This window comes from Grampus griseus (genome assembly GCF_964374135.1).
Source record: "Grampus griseus genome assembly, chromosome: 1".
Lineage (NCBI taxonomy): Eukaryota > Metazoa > Chordata > Mammalia > Artiodactyla > Delphinidae > Grampus > Grampus griseus.
In genome coordinates, this window is record NC_139017.1 from 53,811,795 (window position 1) to 53,832,598 (window position 20,804).

Sequence of the window (20,804 nt, forward strand, 5' to 3'; positions counted from 1 at the left end):
TTGAACTGTGCAAAGGAACTAGTCTATAGAGGGCCAAGACATTCTTCTCCTAGAATTTTTTTCTATTCTAAAAGTGTAAGGGTGCTTGAGAAAGAGGTTAGTGTGTCTCAGGAGTCTGCCTGTTGTTACGTTACATTTCCCAAAAGAGTCCTGTTAGGAATTTGTAGGTTTGGGAAAATCTACACACCTAGGGCAGGACCTATACAGTGTCTTCCATTTGGTAAATCATCTTACTGATGATGAGCAGCCTGCCTTTCTTTCTTGGTTTCTCTTTGGAAAACTGGTGCTCACAGGTGTCCTCTGGGACTTAAATTAATATGTTGTAACCATATACAGTCACTCTGTACTGGTTTCTAGAGAGTGAATGTTGAAAGTTAAGGATAAATTATATTCCTCACTCAAGTTGCAAACCTACAATAAATGATCCAGCTTAGAGAGAGGCCTAGAAAACAAAGTCCTGCCCAACCACCAAGGCCACCAGTAACATAAATACCATGTCATTGGTGGTGTTTTTAAAAGAATTTTTCTCAGCTATGCTAAACTTGGTCTGTTTTTTTAAATATTAAAATGTTGGTTATAGTAAATTATTATTATTATGTTTAGTATTAGGAAACATTATAAAGTAGCGTTATTCCTAGTTTTAAATCTAGACTCTGGTATTTACTAGTGGTATAAACTCTGCTTCCTCACCAGTAAAAGGGGGAGAAAGTAATAGTACTTATAAAAATGTGTGAAGATTTAGTGACATGATATTTGTGAAACTTAATGTAACACCTGGTATATAGTAAGCAACTATTATTATGGCCTGCCCGTTTGTTCTTTTTTTTTTTAAAACCAATTCCCAGATTTGCAGCCTGAGCTGGTAGGAAATTTATTCAGGCAAAGTATCTTAATCTGCATTGGTTAGTTACTGACACTTAGCATTTCAGGTTACTATACCAGTCAGCGAAAATATTTTTGCTTTCTGATAATTTAGACGAAGTTCCAGGGAAATAATACTACCAGTTGTGTTTGAGTACCTGCTTAACACAGAATTTAAATCTCCCTTTAAAAGTCAAAAGAATAGGATAACATATAAGTTAAAATAACAACGTATCAATAGTTGTTGACTGTAACCAAACTATTAGAATTTCAAGTAATAATACTCAGGGAAAAATTGATCAGATTTGTGTGCACTGTAGATCTCAACTACTTAGCAAGACTTTTGTGCTGTGTAGATGATAACAACTTTGAACCTGCAGAAATAGCAGTTACTGGCTGTAGTGAAATGAATGTTTTGCAAGAGTCCCATTTAGAAGAAATGAATTCATTCTTCACCTGTTTGAGGTCATGCTTTTTGTCAGGCTCTTGTTAAGCTTTTATCTTGAGTAATACTATAGACTGAGCTGGAAATGAATTGGTAAGGCCATTTTTCATGGTGTATTTTCATGAAGTTTTTATAAAATGAACCCAAGAAAAGAATCTGTTAGGTAAAAAAAAACCCTGTAGAAATACCTTTGGTTTTGTGACGTGAATCGTTTCCATATTAAAACTGGTTTTTAAAATGTTTACATGTATATAAATCTGATTGAACTTTAAAAAAAAAAACATTCTTGTAGTATAAACATAGAATTCTTTAAAAAGACATTTTCATATGCTGCCCTCTTGTGGAGAAGATCCACTAGTGAATACTTTGGACTAGCTTGGATCACAGAAATTTTCTGCTGTAAACAATGTTGATAGCTCATTTATCACATGATAGACACAGTAAGAATAGACACGATAAGAACCTTCAGAGGATAATTAGAATTCTAGAATTTAATTGCTGGAAAGAATCCTAAGGAGCTTGTCTTATCTCCTTTACTGGGAAGCTCCATCTTAGTGAAGTTGTACCCAACCAAAGTCACTAAAGCTTGTTGGTTTTAGAGTTAGGGTCTTCTATCCCACTGTTATTTCTTCTTAGATTGAACTTTAGAAACTGCCACTAAGAGCATTTTTCTTTTGTTCGGATATGTAGAGGTAGTAATAAAATCTCAAATTATTATTTTGTAGGCCATTTGATGACCAGTCGGCAGGCACAGCTGGTGCTGATACTGTCAATGGCAGCTCTGCACACCACCAGGAAGGAGCCCCTAATGGTACAGGACAAAAGAACTCCAAAGATTCTACTGGGAAAAAAAGAGAAGAGCCCAAACCAGGCCCTAAAAAACCCAAAGAGAAAGTGGATGCACTATCACAGTTTGATCTCAACAACTATGCAAGTGCGTCTCAGGTCCCTTTTATATATCTATCTGTTTATCTATTTGTTACATTTAAATAGATACTGTAAATAAAGAAGTCATCAAAAAAGAAAGAGTTGGACTTCAAGGTAGAGATAGAGACTGGTTATGAATCACCGATATAGCTTTAACTGAAATAACACCAGCTTTTAGCATAGGCTTGAGTGCTTGATAAAATTCTTGTTAAAGATAATCCACAAAGTTTCACTGTTCTTCTTTAAAAAAAAAAAAGAGGAGGAAATTAACCACGCTACCTTGCTAGACAGGTGTGGGGAAGCACAGAAAACCAAATGTGAAGGTGCTTAGTTATATCTGTACATATTCTGTGTCTGAAAGGAAAGAAATATTAACCTCAGTGAGTTATGACCTTGATAAAATTGGCATCTAAGATACGATAAATAGAGAATAAATAATAGGATGGGAGGTAGTGTTGCTATGGATAAATGCTTTCAGAAAGCCACAGAGTGATAGGATATCAAATATGAAGGACAACACAGCAAGAAGGAGATATTTGATGAAGAAGTTAACAAGGAATCTCTATGAGTAGACACTTATATTGATACATGTAAAAATGTGCTATTGGCCATTCATTCAGATGAGACTTAAGCTGGAAATACTGAATAAGATTGAGAGATTTACTAAGTTAAGACCAGATAGTAGTAATGGGAAACTTGGTTTAGGTACTTTTGTTATATCAGTATTAGAGATGTAGATGAGAGTTTTCTTTCATCTAGTTAATACTTATTTATACATACTAAATTTGATTTGGGCCCAGGACTTTGGCATTATTATTTCTAGACCAGCGGTTCTCAAAGCGTGGTCCTCAGACCATCAACATCACTTGGAAATTTGTGAGAAATACAGAATCTTGGGCCCTACCCCAGACCTGCTGTATTAGAAACTCTTGGAGTGTGAAGCAATCTGTGTTTTAACAAGTTCTCCAGGTGATTCCAATGCACGCAAACTTTTGAGAGCTAATTCTAGACTACCATTTTAGGATTCACATGGGAAAGAAATAAACTTATCTTAATTGCGCGTTTTAAGAATTTTTAGAACTGTGGTTCTTAACAGGGATGGTTCTGCATTTAGCAATCTCTGGAGATATTTTTTGTGTCAAAACTGGTGGCCGGATGCTGCTGACATCTTAGTGGGTATAGGCCAGGAATGCTGCTAAACATCCTACCCTGCACAGGACAGCTAGCGCAAAATGTTAATACTGCTAAAGTTGGAAAGTTCTGATTTAGAGAGAGCGATTAAAGTAAATCCATAGGAAGCTTGGATGCTAATCTTATTGTGGTCCATGAGAAGAGATTAACATCCATCTAAACACTACATTTGGAAAATGACAAGTGAAGATTACAAAAGTCCACAGAACATGGCAGACTTCTCAAATATTTGTTTACTAGTTTCTCTTTTTCCAAACAACTTCTGGAGTAGAAATTTTGCAAAGTATTATATTATTGGATTAACACAATATAAAAAGGTAAGAAGTCAAATTATTTCTGAATTGATAATGGAAATTGAGCTATTAGTTTTAACTTGTTGAAGTTAATTTTAAGAGTCATCTTTAGGTTCTTTTCCTAAAAATGTTCTATAATTTCCTAAAAATGGTCTTCCTAATAATGTCCCATTAGCCCAAAACGTTGCAAAGCACCAGGCAAGAACAGGGTGTTGAGAACAAAGTATTGTTCACATGTCCGTAAATGCTTCATGTAATTGAGTGAACTATTCAAAAGGTTTCTAACGGAGCCCTTAGGCAAGAAAATTAAAATAATGAGTGATGGGGCTTCCCTGGTGGCGCAGTGGTTGGGAGTCCGCCTGCCGATGCAGGGGACACGGATTCGTGCCCTGGTCCGGGAGAATCCCACATGCCGCGGAGCGGCTAGGCCCGTGAGCCATGGCTGCTGAGCCTGCACATCTGGAGCCTGTGCCCCACGGCGGGAGAGGCCACAAATGAGAGGCCCGCGTACCGCAAAAAAAAATTAATAATGAGTGATGACATGACTATGAAGATGAGCTTTAAACACACACACTTTTTAGTTTAAGTGAAAAACCGAGATGAATTTAGAATTATGAAGAGGTCTCTTCACAAGTCTGAAATACTGGAGTGCATGACATCCTTAGAAATGTTGGACTAAAACCTTGCATTGAGATGAGCATATGCTCCATTTTACACAGTTAATTTCTTTTTTTTTCTTTTGACATCTTTATTGGAGTATAATTGCTTTACAGTGTTGTGTTATACACAGTTAATTTCTTAAAGGATTTAGAACACAAGTAGAAGCGTCATAGATAAATCAGAATCAATTGGCTTTTTCCTTTGAAATTAAACTTTTATTAGAAAAACAGTAACAGTAATAGGTTTATAAAGAGTGAAAGCCAGTCTTAGTATTTATTTTTTGTTTCCCTGTCAGTGTTTCTATAAATGCAAATTTTTAGCTATTTAAAAGGAACTGTTTGCCAGTAGATTCTCTATGATCCACTCCATGGTCATATTCTCTTGCCAGGCCCCGCAAGTTATCACCATTCTGAATTGTATATGTATCATTCCCAAGCGAGTATCTATTTTTATTACGTGTTTCCCGATCAGAACATATTATATATTTATATTTGCAAAATTAAAATAATTTATTTGAATTGTCTCACCCTTTTCTTATATTTATTGTGCAAACATTATGCCTACAACCCAAAATCACATCACCTGGAATATTTTTATTTTTCTTCTAAGTATTAGTTAATGGATCTAGATTTCTTATACTCACTGGAATATAGAATTTTTTTTTTTTTTTTTTTTTTTTTTTTTTTTTTTGCTGTACGGGGGGCCTCTCACCGTTTTGGCCTCTCCCGTCGCGGAGCACAGGCTCCGGACGCGCAGGCTCAGCGGCCATGGCTCACGGGCCCAGCCGCTCCGCGGCATGTGGGATCCTCCCGGACCGGGGCACGAACCCGTGTCCCCCGCATCGGCAGGCGGACTCTCAACCACTGCGCCACCAGGGAAGCCCTAGAATAATTTAACAAGATAGCCAGAATAATTGTTAGAGAATGAGTTGAAAGTATATCTTGAATTATTCTTCCACTGGGTTATTATGATGTATGTACATCTATGCCACTTTACATTCACATGGAACTTTAACATGTATTTCATGGTTTTTAACAGCTCCACATTATAGACAATAGTCTACGTAAACTAGAGGCATTAAGAATTATAAGACCAGCTTAGTTGTTCAACACCGCGTTGTTAGCACATCAGCTTCTCAGAGCTTATTACATACATCCTTTGAAAAGGGGAAACAATAGTAATACCCACCTCTTAGAATGGTTAGATGCAAATGAGATAAAGTACTATGTAGATCTTTAATAGCACAGCACACATCTTGAGGCTGGGAGAGGTAGAGTTTAAGTGATTTGACTACGATAAGACAATTTTGATTTTTCTTTCTTTTTTTTTTTTTTATAAATTTATTTATTTTTGGTTGCGTTGGGTCTTCGTTGCTGCATGCGGACTTTCTCTAGTTACGGAGAGCGGGGGCTACTCTTTGTTGTGGTGCGTGGGCTTCCCATTGCGGTGGTTTGTCTTGTTGCGGAGCACGGGCTCTAGGCGCCCGGGCTTCAGTAGCTGTGGCTCACGGGCTCTAGAGCGCAGGCTCAGTAGTTGTGGAGCACAGGTTTTGTTGCTCCACGGCATGTGGGATCTTCCCGAACCAGGTCTCGAACCTGTGTCCCCTGCATTGGCAGGCGGATTCTTAACCACTGTGCCACCAGGGAAGCCCTTGATTTTTATTTTAAAAAACAAGGCACTACCACTATATTGCTTAAGAAAAAAGGATGTATAATATATCATTCAAAGTAGATAGTCTCAGGACTTTTAACCTGTTTATGAAATTTTTTCATATATCTATGAAATCTTTTCAAATTTTGCTGCTAAATGGCCATTTTATGGTGTGGGAAATGACTTATATACTATGAGTTATGAGAACTAGATCTTTGCCATATCTTTTATTTTTTAATCACTACTGGACTAAACATTTCTATTTATCTTTTCAGTTGCAAAAAAATATCATTTTAAATCTTTTTGTATATCTGTAGGTGTTGTTATAATTGATGACCATCCTGAAGTAACAGTAGTTGAAGACCCCCAGTCAAATTTGAATGATGATGGTTTTACTGAAGTTGTATCCAAAAAACAACAGAAACGTTTACAGGATGAAGAACGCCGAAAGAAGGAAGAACAAATCATTCAGGTATAGCGTTTCAATTTGTTACTAGTTATTTAGATTGTTGCCCAAAATATACTAGGAAATGGTCAAGGTTTCTATCCACCTATAAGGTCAGGGCTGCAGTTATTATTCAAGTTTTGAGAATGACCTGATTTTTCACAACTTTAAACTTTTTAACCAGAATGAGGTAAATTTTAAGTAGAATGTAATCACTAGCTCACCATTTGCCTTAGAGAAGACCATCTTTACTTTATTTCAAAATATATCTTATTTGCCCCATCATACTTCATTGCAGAGTTAGGGTTAATTTTAAATCATCTTGGAAACTTAATGAATACAGCTGCCATGATCTCTAATAACTTGCAGATTCTTGACCTATACAAGTTTCTGTTGTAATCTAAATTAGTTCTTTGAAATACATAGTATGAATCATGATACATTATTTCCTTTAGATCAACCCAACACCCATTTTACTAAATGCTGACAGAGGATAAAAATAAATAGAGCACATAGGTCATACCGATAAAGAGCCCTAACAGGTGAGAGGCTTAAAAGCAGGAAACACTGTAAAAATCCTATGTGGTTGGTAATATTGAGTTTAATTGGATATAATTCTTGGGACTAGATATTTTCAGAAGTCATTTATTTGTTATTATTGTTTAGGAAGATACATTGGTGCGTATTTTATATAGCATAATACCTAGCAACACTCCCAGGATTAATGCTTCTGTGGCAAACATGAGTTGAGTGAAGTCAGTAATTTTTTGTCAGGTGGGGTCAGATTTTGCTGCCAAATGAATTTAGTGCGAATTTCCTTAATTTCTTTAACTTCAGAATAGTGGAAAAGAGATTGTGGACCTGTATGTCAAGAATATATAATACATATTTGTCTTTTTTCCCCTATAGCATCTTGTAATTTAAAATCTCATTGGCAACCTTGATGTTTTTATTCTATCAAGTAGCTATTTTGTAAAGTAAAGGAGCTAAATTAGCAGTAGATAGCTTTGTTGGAATGTCTGTGTATGAACTATTACTTTCAGCTGTGTTACTGACACAAATGATTCCTGCAAATTTTTTAAGGTCTGGAATAAAAAGAATGCAAATGAAAAAGGAAGAAGTCAGACTTCTAAGCTCCCGCCAAGATTTGCCAAAAAACAGGCTACGGGAACCCAGCAAGCACAGCTTCCAGCTTTGGCTCTAGCCTCAGCTCCAGGTCCAGGTTCAGCCTCAGCTCCAGGTTCAGCCACAACCTCAGCTCCAGTTCCAGCCTCAACCCCAGCTCCAGTTTTAGCATCACCCTCGGCTCCAGTTCCAGCCCCATCTGCAGTCCCAGTCTTTACCTCCACCTCAGCTCCACTCCCAACCTTAGCCTCAGCCTCAGCTCCAGTTCCAGCCTCCACCTCAACTACAGCCACAGCCTCTTCTCCAGCTCCAGCTCCAACCCCAATCCTTGCCTCTGCTTCCACCCCAGCCTCTGTCCCCATCCTTGCCTCAGCCTCAATTCCTATCCTTGCTTCAGCTCTATCACCAGCTTCAGCTCCACCTCCAGCCACCTCAGCCCCAGCTGCCCCCACCTCAGCCCCGACTGTCCCTGCCTCAATCCCAGCCCCAACCCCTGCCCTAGTCCAAGTCTCAGTCCCAGCCCCTACTGCCCCAGCCCAGACTCAGGGACAGACTCACAAACCAGTCCAGAGTCCACTACAGACTACAACACAGTCTTCAAAACAGCCACCTCCTTCAATTAGACTGCCTTCAGCTCAGACACCTAATGGCACAGATTATGTAGCCACAGGAAAACCCATCCAGACCCCACAGTCACATGGCACTCTTACAACTGAATTATGGGATAACAAGGTGGCCCCACCAGCTGTGTTGAATGACATCTCTAAGAAATGTAAGTGTGCAACAGGAAGTGAGAGGTGGGATATGGCATGGGAATTGGGGGTTTGTTTTCAATTTTATTTATATACTCAGTATGTTTTTTCCTAGGCATTTCTTTTTTGTCAGTAGGAAGCAGTAACAGTAATCTTTTCTTAGCTTCCTTTCTTAACACCTTTGTTTCTAAGACAAGTGTGTTATATTTTTAACAGCCATATTTTATGGACACAACTTTGTGTTGATAAAACAATGGTACAATGTTTTGGAGGAGATTATATTTATTTTGGTATGCAAGAATCTCTTTAAGAATTATATACCATGTGAAAATCATTGTTTTATTATCTAGCTACCATTAAAAGAAAGGGTTAAATGAATTAAAGATTATTAGCCTCTAAATTTTAATGGTCATATTTCCTGTGGCTTCTCCTTCTCAGTAGGTCCCATTAGTCCACCGCAGCCACCTTCAGTCAGTGCATGGAATAAGCCCCTAACATCATTTGGATCAGCTACTTCATCAGAGGTAGGAACAGACTTAATAATGGCTTTTGTGGGGTTAGTGTGGCAGAGTTTCCTTAAAACAGTTTTTCAAACTTTGGCATGCATCAGAATCACCTGGAGAGCTTATTAAAGTAGATTGCTGGGACCCATGCCCAGAGTTTCTGATTCATTAGTTCTGGGCTAAGGCCTGAGTACATTTCTTATAAGTTCCCAAGTGATGTTAATGCTACTGAATCTCAACAGTTATAAGCTGCTTCTCACCTTTAGACATATTAAGGTTAACATTTTAAAAGTTCTAGCTTTGTGACACAGAGAGTATAAGTGCAATTACTATTTTCTGGACTGTTCTATGTTTTTAATGATATGCACGTTTGAATAATCAGTATAATTACCTAGAAGCAGAGTTTCCGGGAGGTTGTTCTAACGTAATTTCTCAAACACGCAGTATTGGTAATTGACTATTTAGGCCAGCAATTCTTCATTCATTGAACAAACATTTATTGAGCACTTGTGATGGTATCAGGCACTGTCCTAACCTGTGGCCTTAGAAAAAGTGGGTGGTGGTGTGAAAACAGAATAAAAACCCTGTGCTCATGGGGCTTCCATTGTAGTTGGGGAGAACCAACAATAAATAACACATAGAATGTTAAATGGTGATCAGTGCTGAGGAGAAAAGCAAAAGCAAGGAAGGTGTATAAGGAATTTCCCAGGCGGTGTGGAGACAGCTTAAAATAGGGTGGCCAGAAAAGGCTACTTAGGTGACACTTGAATTAAGACTTGAAAGAGGTAAGAGAGCATGCTATTCAGTTGTCTGAGGAAAAGTGAATTCCTGGTTCAGAGAATAGTAAATACAAAACCCTAACACAGGAGCATGCCTGGTGTGTTTGAAGAGGTCCATATGGCTGGATTGAAGTAGGGATGAAAAGAGAACAGATGAGGTTGGAAAGATAATAGGTGGAGGATCCGGTAGGGACTTCGGGCATGGTAGGAAGACAGTAGATAGTTTTGAGAAAAAGAGTGACAGCATCTGACCTTTTAAAAGACTATTCTAAGTAGTCTGTTAAGAACAGTCTGTGGGAGCAAAGAATAGATGGTAAGATGCTGTTGCAATAATCAAATGATGATAGCTTAAACCAGGGAAGTGACATTAAAAGTGATCAGAAATGGTTGGTTTCTGGGTATTTGAAGATAGAGCTCATAAATTTACTGATGAATTAAATGTGATATGTGAGAAAAGGGAGTCAGTTATCTCCAAAGCTTTTCACTTGAGCAACAAAAGGGATAGAGTTCCCATCAGTTGAGATTGGGAAGCTGTAAAATGAATCATCATTGGGGAAGAAGATCAGGGAATTCAGTTTTGAACTTGTTAGATTTAAGATGTTTATTACACATCTAAGTGGAAATGTCAAGTAGGTAGTTGAATATAAGAATTTGTAGGGCTTCCGTGGTGGCACAGTGGTTGGGAGTCCACCTGCCGATGCGGCGGACACTGGTTTGTGCCCCGGTCTGGGAGGATCCCACATGCCACGGAGCGGCTAGGCCCGTGGGCCATGGCCGCTGGGCCTGCATGTCCAGAGCCTGTGCTCTGCGGCGGGAGAGGCAACAGCAGTGAGAGGCCCGCGTACCACAAAAAAAAAAAAAGAATTTGTAGTTCAGAGAAGATAGTCTAGTTTGACTACATAAATTTGTAAGTCATTAGATGGTGCTTAAGTGATGACGTTGGTTGAGGTCACGAAGGGAGAATGAGTTATAAAAGTAGTTAGAAAAAGAGAAGAGAAACAAAAACCGAGTCCCAACTCAGGGAGTTGCGGGAGATGGAGAAGCTAAGTGATGAGAAAAGTGTCCTGGAATCCAAATGAAAGATGAGTTTAAAGAGGGATAAATCAAGTGTGTCAAATGCTGCTGGAAAGTCAAGTAAGACAGACCCTGAGAATTGACAGTTGGCATTAACAATGTGGAGGTCACTGGTGACTTTGACAAAAAAAATGTTGGTGGAGCACTTGGTGCAAAAGCCTGGTTAGTGTGAATTTAAGAGAAAATGGGAGAAAAGATGAGTACAGTCGTCCCTCAGTATCGCAGCGGGATTGGTTCTAAGATCCCCCACGGATACCAGAGTCGAATGATGCTCAAGTCTCTTGTATAAAATGGCACGGTATTTGCATATATTTATCTCTAGATTACTTGTAATACCTAATACGATGTAAACGCTATATAAATAGTTGCCGGTGTCAGCAAATTCAAGTTTCACTTTTTGGAACTTTCTCGGGTGTTTTTTTGGTTTTTTTAATCCAGGGGCGGTGGAGCCCATGGATGCTGAGGCAAGGCTGACTGTGTAGAGAACCTAGAGTAGTTTTGCCATAAAAGGGGAGCAGAGAAATGTCAAGGAAGATACAGTTAAGAGATTTTGTTTTTCTTCTTTTTTCCTTTCAGGGAAGTCTTCCTGTTGTTCCCTACCCCCAGTTCAGCTTTCTGACTTAGGTCTGGAGTAGGCCTCATCATCTGTTTTGATTTTTTTAAGTTCTACAGAGAACTCTTTGTAAAAATAGAATTAAGAATCACTGGATTCTGTATCTGAGATGCCCAGTTTAATCGTTTTTCCTCTGCCTATTTGTTTTGACATTATGATTAATTAGAACATTTCTTGTATAGAAAGTTGATTTTTCATTACTAATGAGAAGGATGGAGTAGAAAGTTTCTTTTCTTTGTTTTGGATGAGTGTACTGGTTTAATAATTTTATTAAAATGTTTGGTCCAGGTTTTTAAGTTGACATTAAAGTACAGGGACCATAATCTCTCAGCTGCAAGATTTTTGTTGTAGACATTCCACTACAAGTTGATAATACTAGAAGGATGCTTACATTCTTCTTCAGCCTCTTGGAGCACCAGGATATTTTGTTGGTATCTCATTTTTCTCATGCATATTTTTCTTCATCCTCTTTATATTCTTTATATTTTCTGGATAGAATGATTTTATCATCTCTCCTTGTCTTATCTATATTTTATAGACATTTTTTGTTTCAAAGAATATAATATTGTCAACGTTCTCTAAGTCCCATTAACTATTTTAACTAGTCCCATTAACTATATTCCTATTCATTTAACTATTTATAAGTTCTTAATTGTTTTGTACATAAAATCAAGAGCTTTCAGTTATTAAGTACTGCACCATTCTCTCTTCTAAGATTAATTGTACATTTATATTGAACTGACTAGAAAATTTCAACATTGACTAAAACAGAGATGTTTATTCTAAGTTATATCAGTACTGTTTGTAGTTGAAAGTGAATGTTCAGATATTAAAAATAGATCTGAGTGACATGCCTTATTCCTACTGTTGACATTGTTATACTGATAAATATAACAATAACCTTACACAGTAATTGCCACACTTAATTTAGGGGTACCAAAAATGATATGAAATAGTGATATGATTATAAGACCAAGGCCTGAAGTTTAACTTTGTCCCTAGTTTTGTCTTTTTGTTTGTTCTTCCATGAAAAGGTTAAGTACAGTTTTTGTGGTTTCAGTTAACTGCAGTCAACCACAGCCTGAAAATATTAAATGGAAAATTCCAGGAAAAAACAGTTCATAAGTTTTAAATTGTGCACACCCTTCTGAATAATAGCGTCATGAAATCCAGTGTTCCCACCCACCCATTAGTCATTTAGTAGCCATCTTGGTTATCAAGTTGGTCGTTTTGGTGTGTTTGTGTTCACATAACCCTTACGTAACTTAATAGTGGCCCCAAAGCGCAAAAATAGTGTGACTGGCAATTTGGCTGTTCTCTTACTGTGCTTAATTTGTAAATTAAACTTTATCATCAGTGTGTATGTATAGGGAAAAAAACACAGTATGTACACTGTTGAGTACTATCTGTGGTTTTGAATGTCCACTGGGGGACATTGTTATAAACATCCTCAGGCTTACAAAACCCCATGTCATCTAACCTTCTGCTTGTCCATCTTCTGCCACTGTTCCTAATACCTGCTGTGTTCCAGCCTCACTAGGTTTTTTTTTTGTTTTTTTTTTTAATTCCTGACCTTTACACTAGATGTTTGCTCTGCCAGAAACACCTTCCACTAATCCTATAGTTTAGATTCAGTTTCAGTATGACCTCCTAGGGCCTTTTTCTAAGTGGTTTAACCATATTTTAATTTTTGCATATCCCTTATCTAACTTTTTAGTTGTTTATTTTCTTCATCCATTATAATGCAAGTTAGATAGGTAGTGTCTGCCTGGATCAGCGCCTAGCACAAAGAAGGTATTACATAAAGTAGCAGTTTAATTGATGAATGAATTTCTGATGTGTGTGCACGCCATTACCAATCACGAAGTACTTTCATGTATATTAATTCATTTTATTTTCAAAGCAGAAGTGGGTGACACTGGAATTCCTATCTTTTTTCTGCTCCATTAATTCATTCCTTTATCTCTTGCTGGTGGTGCCTTTCTGTATTTGTTTTACATTTGTTTTAAATGATGTTTTACATTTGTTTTAACTTGAGGCTGTGATTTGCCCTTCAACCCAGGGCACTTAAAGCCAGGACTTTAAAACTTAAGTCTTGTCCTAGTTTTTATTTTATCTGTTGTTTTCTAATACAAATCAGTAGGGTTAAGGGAGTGTTCTCCTAAAACATAAACCAAGGTCAGTTAATCTCAGCTGGATGTAGATTGCTTCAGACCTTCTATTGTACTTTTAAAATGTGTGCTATTACATAAATCATTCAAATTTGAATTCTGCTTTGAAGCAAGTATTTTTTTTAAAGTTTTTATCATTATAAAACCAGAGGGTTTTTTTTTAATATCTTTATTGGAGTATAATTGCTTTACAATGGTGTGTTAGTTTCTGCTGTATAACAAAGTGAATCAGCTATACATAAACATATATCTCCATACCTTCTCCCGCTTGCTTCTCCCTCCCACCCTCCCTATCCCACCCCTCTAGATGGTAACAAAGCACAGAGCTGATCTCCCTGTGCTTTGTGGCTGCTTCCCACTACTAGCTAGCTGTTTTACATTTGGTAGTGTATATATGTCCATGCCACTCTCTCACATCTGAAGCAAGTTTTTAAATGTTCTCTTACTAGGGAACAAAGAATAGTCAAGAAAGTGGAGTTGAAATTGGAATTGACACAATTCAGTTTGGTGCTCCAGCTTCAAATGGGGGTGAAAATGAAATTGTTCCTGTGCTTTCGGAAAAAACTACTGACAAAATATCTGAACCTAAAGAACAACGGCAGAAGCAGCCACGGGCAGGCCCTATCAAAGCCCAGAAGGTAAATATAGTTCATGTTCCAGATATAATTGTATGAAAGCCACTAACACTTAAGGAGAATAAATAAGTTTCAAAATTGGATTAGTTTTCAATGAATGTCTTTGATCATGATGTGTTTTTGTCATAAACATTGAATTTAGCTTCCAGATTTGAGTCCAGTAGAAAACAAAGAACATAAACCTGGTCCTATTGGAAAGGAACGTTCATTAAAAAATAGAAAAGTAAAAGATGCCCAACAGGTGGAGCCGGAAGGACAAGAGAAATCAAGCCCTGCTACAGTCAGAAGTACAGATCCTGTGGCAACAAAGGAAACCAAAGCAGTTTCAGAAATGTCTACTGAAATAGGAACAATGATCTCAGTATCGTCCCCAGAATATGGCACTAACGTGAAGGTAAGCAATGTGCAATGATTACCAGTTCAGTTGATGCAAATCACGTCTAAAATGAATGGGGAAAGCAACAACAAAATACTTTTTTTTTTTTCTTGAGGCATATAATTCTATAGCTTATAAGGGTTATTATTTCTTACAGAGAAGATTTTATTTCATGGTGTGCATATGTGATCTAAAGAAATTCCTTACAGTAAATTATTTTTCTATGGCAACTTAATTCTGGACTATTGAGTAGTTCAAAGTGAAAAAATATTTACCGAAGATTAGAATGCTTTTCAGCGTGTTTATAGACTTTGAAAGAATTGCTCTATATTACTTTTTATTTTGTTAATGGAGTTACAGTGGACCCCTCCTTATCTTGCACACTAGTGAGATTCTGAAGTCAGGAAAGATAAACTAAAAGATAAACTTTTAGTAACTCCAGTATAGCCAGTTTTCTTTCAGGGTTGGAACAGATCATGTTTCATTGGTTGAGCACCAGAGGAATGGTTGACTTGAATTTAGGAACTACATTGAATGAAAGATGCATATCTTTAGAAATAGTCATTAAGGCAAGATACACTGAGTGACTTTATGGGGACTGACACTTGTGGGAGTAGCAAATTTATATCTGCCATTTGGTGTTTACTCCGGAACATGTATTCATGGAGAAGAAAGGTAGATGGAATCTTTCATATTACTTGAATATTTTTCTCTTTTTAATTGCCATACTACTCAGTGCATAGAAGTGAAAAGCTTGTGTGATCTAACTCTGCCATGTTTAAAGAAGAGATTCATGATGATAAACAAGGAGTTTATCCTAAAACCTAATTAATTGTGACAACTAAGATCTTGACATTCGTTTATCCATGTTTTATTTTGAAGAAAATAAAAAATCAATAGTTGAAAGTAAGCTATAGATTGAGTATAAGAACCACACAGAGTTCTTTTAGAAATCCATAGAAATAACTATTTGACACTGTTGACAACCTCCTAGTACTATACAGTATATTTTTTAAATGTATAGGACCCCAGCAGTGGTTGGAATGTGGTAGGTCCATGTTTGTTTTATCCCACTTTTGGTCTTTAAGATTTGAGTCTTAAGATCTGCTCTTCTCTCCTGCTTTCTTCCAAACAACTTTACAACTGTTAGGCTGTTATTAGAAAGTGACTCTTTAATTCAGTTTAAAACGTATTTTTTTCTATTACCACTCCACAGGAGTCTGTAACAGACTATACTACACCTTCTTCCTCTCTGCCTAACACTGTGGCTACTAATAATGCAAAGATGGAGGATACTTTGGTTAATAATGTAAGTAATCAACCTGAGATGTGGCAAGTTTGAATAGGAACCTGGCTATTGTTATCTAATACACACTTTATAACCAATATTTAACTCTTCTTAGGGAAAAAGTTGATAGTAACTTTGTATTTAGGAGCACTGTAATATAATTAGGGGAAATAGTCAAAGCTGAGTTGTTGCTTTTCCCCTGAAAGTCATCAGCTTTATGTTTAATATACAGGCTTGTGATGCTGAGGCTTGGTTTCATAAGTACTAATCCTATTAACCTGGTTTGGTAAGAATTTTTGTTCTTAGCTTTCACATTCTACAGATTCGGCATTTATTTGGTTGGTAATTTTGTTCTTAAATGACACCTTTTTATAATGCAGTGAAAGGTCATTCACTTAAAAAGACAATTAGATTATTACCAAAGATTTATGTGTTTCTTTTTGAATTTAAATTATACTGAACGTTAACAACTTCATTCCTCTTGTGAAGATTGAGCTATAATGTATATCTTCATATAGCCTTAAATGCTCTATTAACACATTATGGACCAGGGGATTTTTGCAGAAACTAACGCCTGTGGCCGTAATATGTCTCCATTCAAAAATGTGTTAAAAGATGACAGTAAGTTATGTAAATTTAGCTCTAGTATCCCAAAGCAACCATGTTATAATTCAAGACTGTTAAAAACCAGTAAAGTCCAGTATTTGGCCTAATTCACTAACTGACAGGTGAAAAATTGTGAGCCAAAAAAAAGTTAGGTAACCTCCCATGGAAGAAGAAGAAGAGCATTTTAGAAGTTACGTGTATGGCTCTTGTTTTGGAGAGCAGGTATGGTGGAAATTCATCTGGTCTCTTTTTTAAATATAGCCTTCTATATTAAACAAAGGCTTCTTTTAAAAAAATAACCTTTACAGATATATTTAAAGATCTCTTAAAAAGCTTTAACTCTATTATTTTAGAATAAAAATCTCAATTATCTTTTATTACAATGTCTTTCCCATGTTTTCTGTTTTTCTCTCTAGCATCAGGTATATAGACTTTTAGGTGAGATGCATTAGGGATCATTTAATCCAACTTTTGTAGTCCAGCTGAAGGGAAAAGGAGAGAAAGGAGGAAGACACACATTTTCTCTTTGTGATAAGAGAACACTTTTGGAGCTGATTAATGTAATTTGTCCAACTTATGTTATGAAGCTTCACTTCATATGCCAAATCCTCTTCCCCTGACCTTTTGGAGAAAGGTTTATTTAACCTCTTATAGCAAGTAATAGAAAACTTGGGAAGGGCAGAAAGACTTTCTGTCAATTTACTTCCTGATGTCACTACATGGATTCTCAAATATTGAATTAGTAACATTTCAGTAAGGTTTAATTATACTTGAATCATGCTGTCTTTTCTCACTTTAGAAAAATGTAGAGTATGTTACCTTTTCCAGAAAGTATATGATGCTTTCTGCCAAACAACTCTTTTCTAAAAATATAATTTATAAAATATGAATATGGAAGGGAAGATCATTATTCTCAGAACCCTTAAAACTCATTGAAAATATCCATATGAGCATTTTAATGGTTTCTGTCTAATCTGCAAGGCTAATTAACATAGTGACTTGTACACAGAGGACTACTGAAGGGAAGACGCCCAGTCTTGGGTTTAAGTAAATAGTCTATATTTGATTTTTAGCAGTGTATCCAGAGTATGTTTGAAAACAAGATCAGTTTGGGTCAGGGAGCATTATAAAAGGTGATAAATTTGGAATGATTTCACAGTGTTGCTTATTTGTGCCAAGTTTGGTGGTGATTCTGAGCTTAACGTAGTGTTAAAAACAAACGTCCTACATGGGAAAAAATTTTAGGACCTTTTGAAATGTCCCTTTCTAATTCATTAGTCTGGGGGCTCCATTTTATGCATAGAACTTTTGTCTTTTTAAAAATTAAACTGGGGAATTCCCTGGTGGTCCAGTGGTTGGGACTCTGCACTTCCATTGCAGGGAGCACGGGTTTGATCCCTGGTTGGGGAACTAGGATCCCACAAGCCGTCTGGCGTGGCCAAAAAGTTAAAAATTAAAATTAAACTGAAAAAAAGCCTTATTTCCCGAGGCTTAACGCACTTTTTAAGGATCTTAGCTAATATTTATTGGTTGTAGTACCTTATATTACAATTGTTTGGAATCTTGAATGTCTTGAAGATTTAAATGCAGGTGGTGTTTTGATTATTATGGCACAGCTATTTTAAAGATTTATAAAATAATCTCCATTAGATTGTCCATAGTACCACAAAGTGATTATCTTAAACCCACCCCCAACAACTCAGTCATTGTGTTTAAACAACTGACTGAACCATCATGTAGTAGTACAAATCAATCATATAGTAGTACATAATAAACTCTCAAGATCCAGAGACTTAGAGGAAGAAAAGAGATATGAGTAGTGAATTTCTAGTATCTTCAAGTTTCTAACAGTACTTGCCATAATCATGTCTTACTATAGCAAAGCAATTTGGTTAGTGTAATGAGGTGGGGGTGATACTATATATTTTCCTCTCAACATTACTTTTGTTCTTGAATCTAGTTATAAGTTGACTAGGTTGCTGTAAAGAGAATAATTTCTTATACTTACCCTATCATGTTAAATGCTTCTCATAGAACCTGTGGGCCCTGTAAATGGTGGAAATTATATTACTTAGAGCTTTGCTATACAGCGTATGGTCCAGGGACCAGTAGCATCAGCATCACCTGGGAGCTTGTTTGAAAGGCAGAATTTCAGGCCTTCCCCAGGCCAAGTGAATCAGAATCTGCATTTAACAACACCCCCAGGTGTTTTGTATATATATTAAAATATAGGAAGCATGACCTTTGAGTTTTTACCTTGTGTTTGCGACAGATTCTTTTTCTGTCAATTTATGCATAAATAAGCAGATAGTATTTCTTCTCAGAAGTTTTATCTAAGATGTCCAGAATTATCAGTTACTATAAATACAGTGTAACTAAGCAGTCAAATATTCCTCTTGGCTCTGATGAAAATAGCCTTAGAATACATTAGCATTATCTTTAATGGGGCTTTTGTAGCAGACTTAGTTAGATTATAATATGTGTTGCCTACCTTTTCAGGTGCCCCTGCCCAACACCCTCCCCCTCCCTAAGAGGGAGACTATACAACAGAGCTCCAGCCTAACTTCAGTTCCTCCCACTACTTTCAGCCTCACCTTCAAGGTATGTACTACATCCATTTCTAACGGTCCTTGATTATTGTATGCAAGGGGACATAAGTTAACAATACTCTTGGTATTTTTACTAGTTTTGTGTGAAAAGCAGCAACACTAAGCTGAAGAAATGATGTCAAATTATACCTTAAAATTGTATTCGTTTCTAATACCACATAGCAGTGACTTGATATCCTCATATTTAAAGTAAGGCGTATTATGCTTGTGAATTTTGTCTTAAAAGTACAGGAGAGCATTTTATATTTCATGTTTGTACTGAGTTCCTCTTAGAGATCTTAATAGTTATTGGATACATAAGTTGTATAGAAAACAACTAACTTGGTGTTGCATGTTTTTTTATCCTAAGTACTAATAATGGTAAGAATGCTAATTTTCTGTCTTTCCTCTAAGTCATGTGTGAATTGAATGAATGTAATGTAGTAATTAAGAATATTTTATGAAGATGTAATTGATTAGATTAATACAAGTGATTTTGATTTGATTTTTGTTGGATAATTTTTGAGTAACGGTCCAAAAGAGTTTTACACAACACATGTTTTTTGATGTCAAGAAGTTTAGGCTTTTTTTTTTTAAATCTCCTATTCTTATAATTTTGAGCTATGTTACTAATACTTTTTTTACAATTGAGTTATTTGAGAGTATTTTAAATCAGTTGTTCACCTCAAGATTAGTCAGTGGTTAAAAGTACAGATGTGGAATTAAGTGAGGATTTTTTTTTTTAACTGCATTTATTTATCTCTTTGGTGCTGTTTGTTTAGTTTCATAACCTGGGCAAGTATTTATCCTCTACTGTAGCAGGGCTTTCTAATGCTACACTGGTTGCCAGTGAATCTTTTTGATGATCTTCAGGAGAGGGAGTAACTAAGTTTTTTTTAATAATGTGACCAGTGTTTATTTCTAGACTCTTTCTGTTTGATTCTCCAGCCTCCTGACCACTTGTCCCCTTGCCCCCCCCCAACTTTTTTTTAATACCCCCAACTTCTTTTTAAGAAGCTGCTTAAATACAAGTTTGAGACTATAAGATTTTACAAGACAACCGCTTCTGCTTTGTGTCATCTCCATCTTTACCCAGTTCTTACTGTTTACTGCCAGTTCCTACTCAGCCTTTTTTGTTGTTTTTCCACCTGAATGACTGTCTTAACCTGTGTTTCATACTATATCTTACATGTGGTTTTTACCGTTATTCTGCTTAAGGCAGTCTCATTTCGCATAAGCAAATACAATATCATCATTAATTATTCTTCAGGCCAGTTGTTGATTCTTCAGAAAGCCTTTCCTCATTGCCTTTCACTTAATGTTTTTAACACCCCAAAAAGAAATAATATGCATTTGAATTAAAGTAAATTTAAATTAAATTGTATTAGCTTAAGGCTTTTTCTGGTTTATTTTTACTTTTTTTTAATTTAATTTTTATTTTATATTGGGGTATAGTTGATTTACAATGTTTTGTTAGTTTTGGGTGTAGAGCAAAGTGATTCAGTTATACCTATACATATATCCATTCTTTTTCAGATTCTTTTCCCATATAAGTTATTACAGAATGTTGAGTAGAGTTCCCTGTGCTATACAGTAGGTCCTTGTCAATTATTTTCACTTTTTTTTGGACACCTTTATTTGAGTAATTTATGAAGTATGGAAATTTCTATTATATGGGTATTGTCAACAGTATACTTGCCAAAAGGAAAAATGAATGTAGTTAAGTAATTATACTTTTTAGTTTCCTTGAATTTCCAAAATTAGAATCTAAATTTTCATGCTGCTTAAGAAATGAAATGAAACCACTGTATATGGCTTAAGT

General features: G+C 36.4%; 1 protein-coding gene across 11 annotated transcripts in view; it reads left to right on the top strand.

Annotated features, from left to right (window-relative positions):
• PRRC2C (proline rich coiled-coil 2C) overlaps positions 1-20,804 on the top strand; it is a 98,713-nt gene that overhangs the window by 59,036 nt on the left and 18,873 nt on the right. For 9 of the 11 annotated variants that reach the window (XM_082670460.1, XM_082670465.1, XM_082670464.1 and 6 more), the window contains exons 17-24: positions 2,032-2,240; positions 6,345-6,499; positions 7,556-8,369; positions 8,788-8,873; positions 13,939-14,127; positions 14,267-14,518; positions 15,717-15,809; positions 18,894-18,995. In XM_082670460.1, the coding sequence (XP_082526586.1) occupies positions 2,032-2,240; positions 6,345-6,499; positions 7,556-8,369; positions 8,788-8,873; positions 13,939-14,127; positions 14,267-14,518; positions 15,717-15,809; positions 18,894-18,995 (1,900 nt within the window). The remainder of the gene's footprint in view (positions 1-2,031; positions 2,241-6,344; positions 6,500-7,555; positions 8,370-8,787; positions 8,874-13,938; positions 14,128-14,266; positions 14,519-15,716; positions 15,810-18,893; positions 18,996-20,804) is intronic. The other 2 variants (XM_082670463.1, XM_082670467.1) reach the window with 2 other exon arrangements.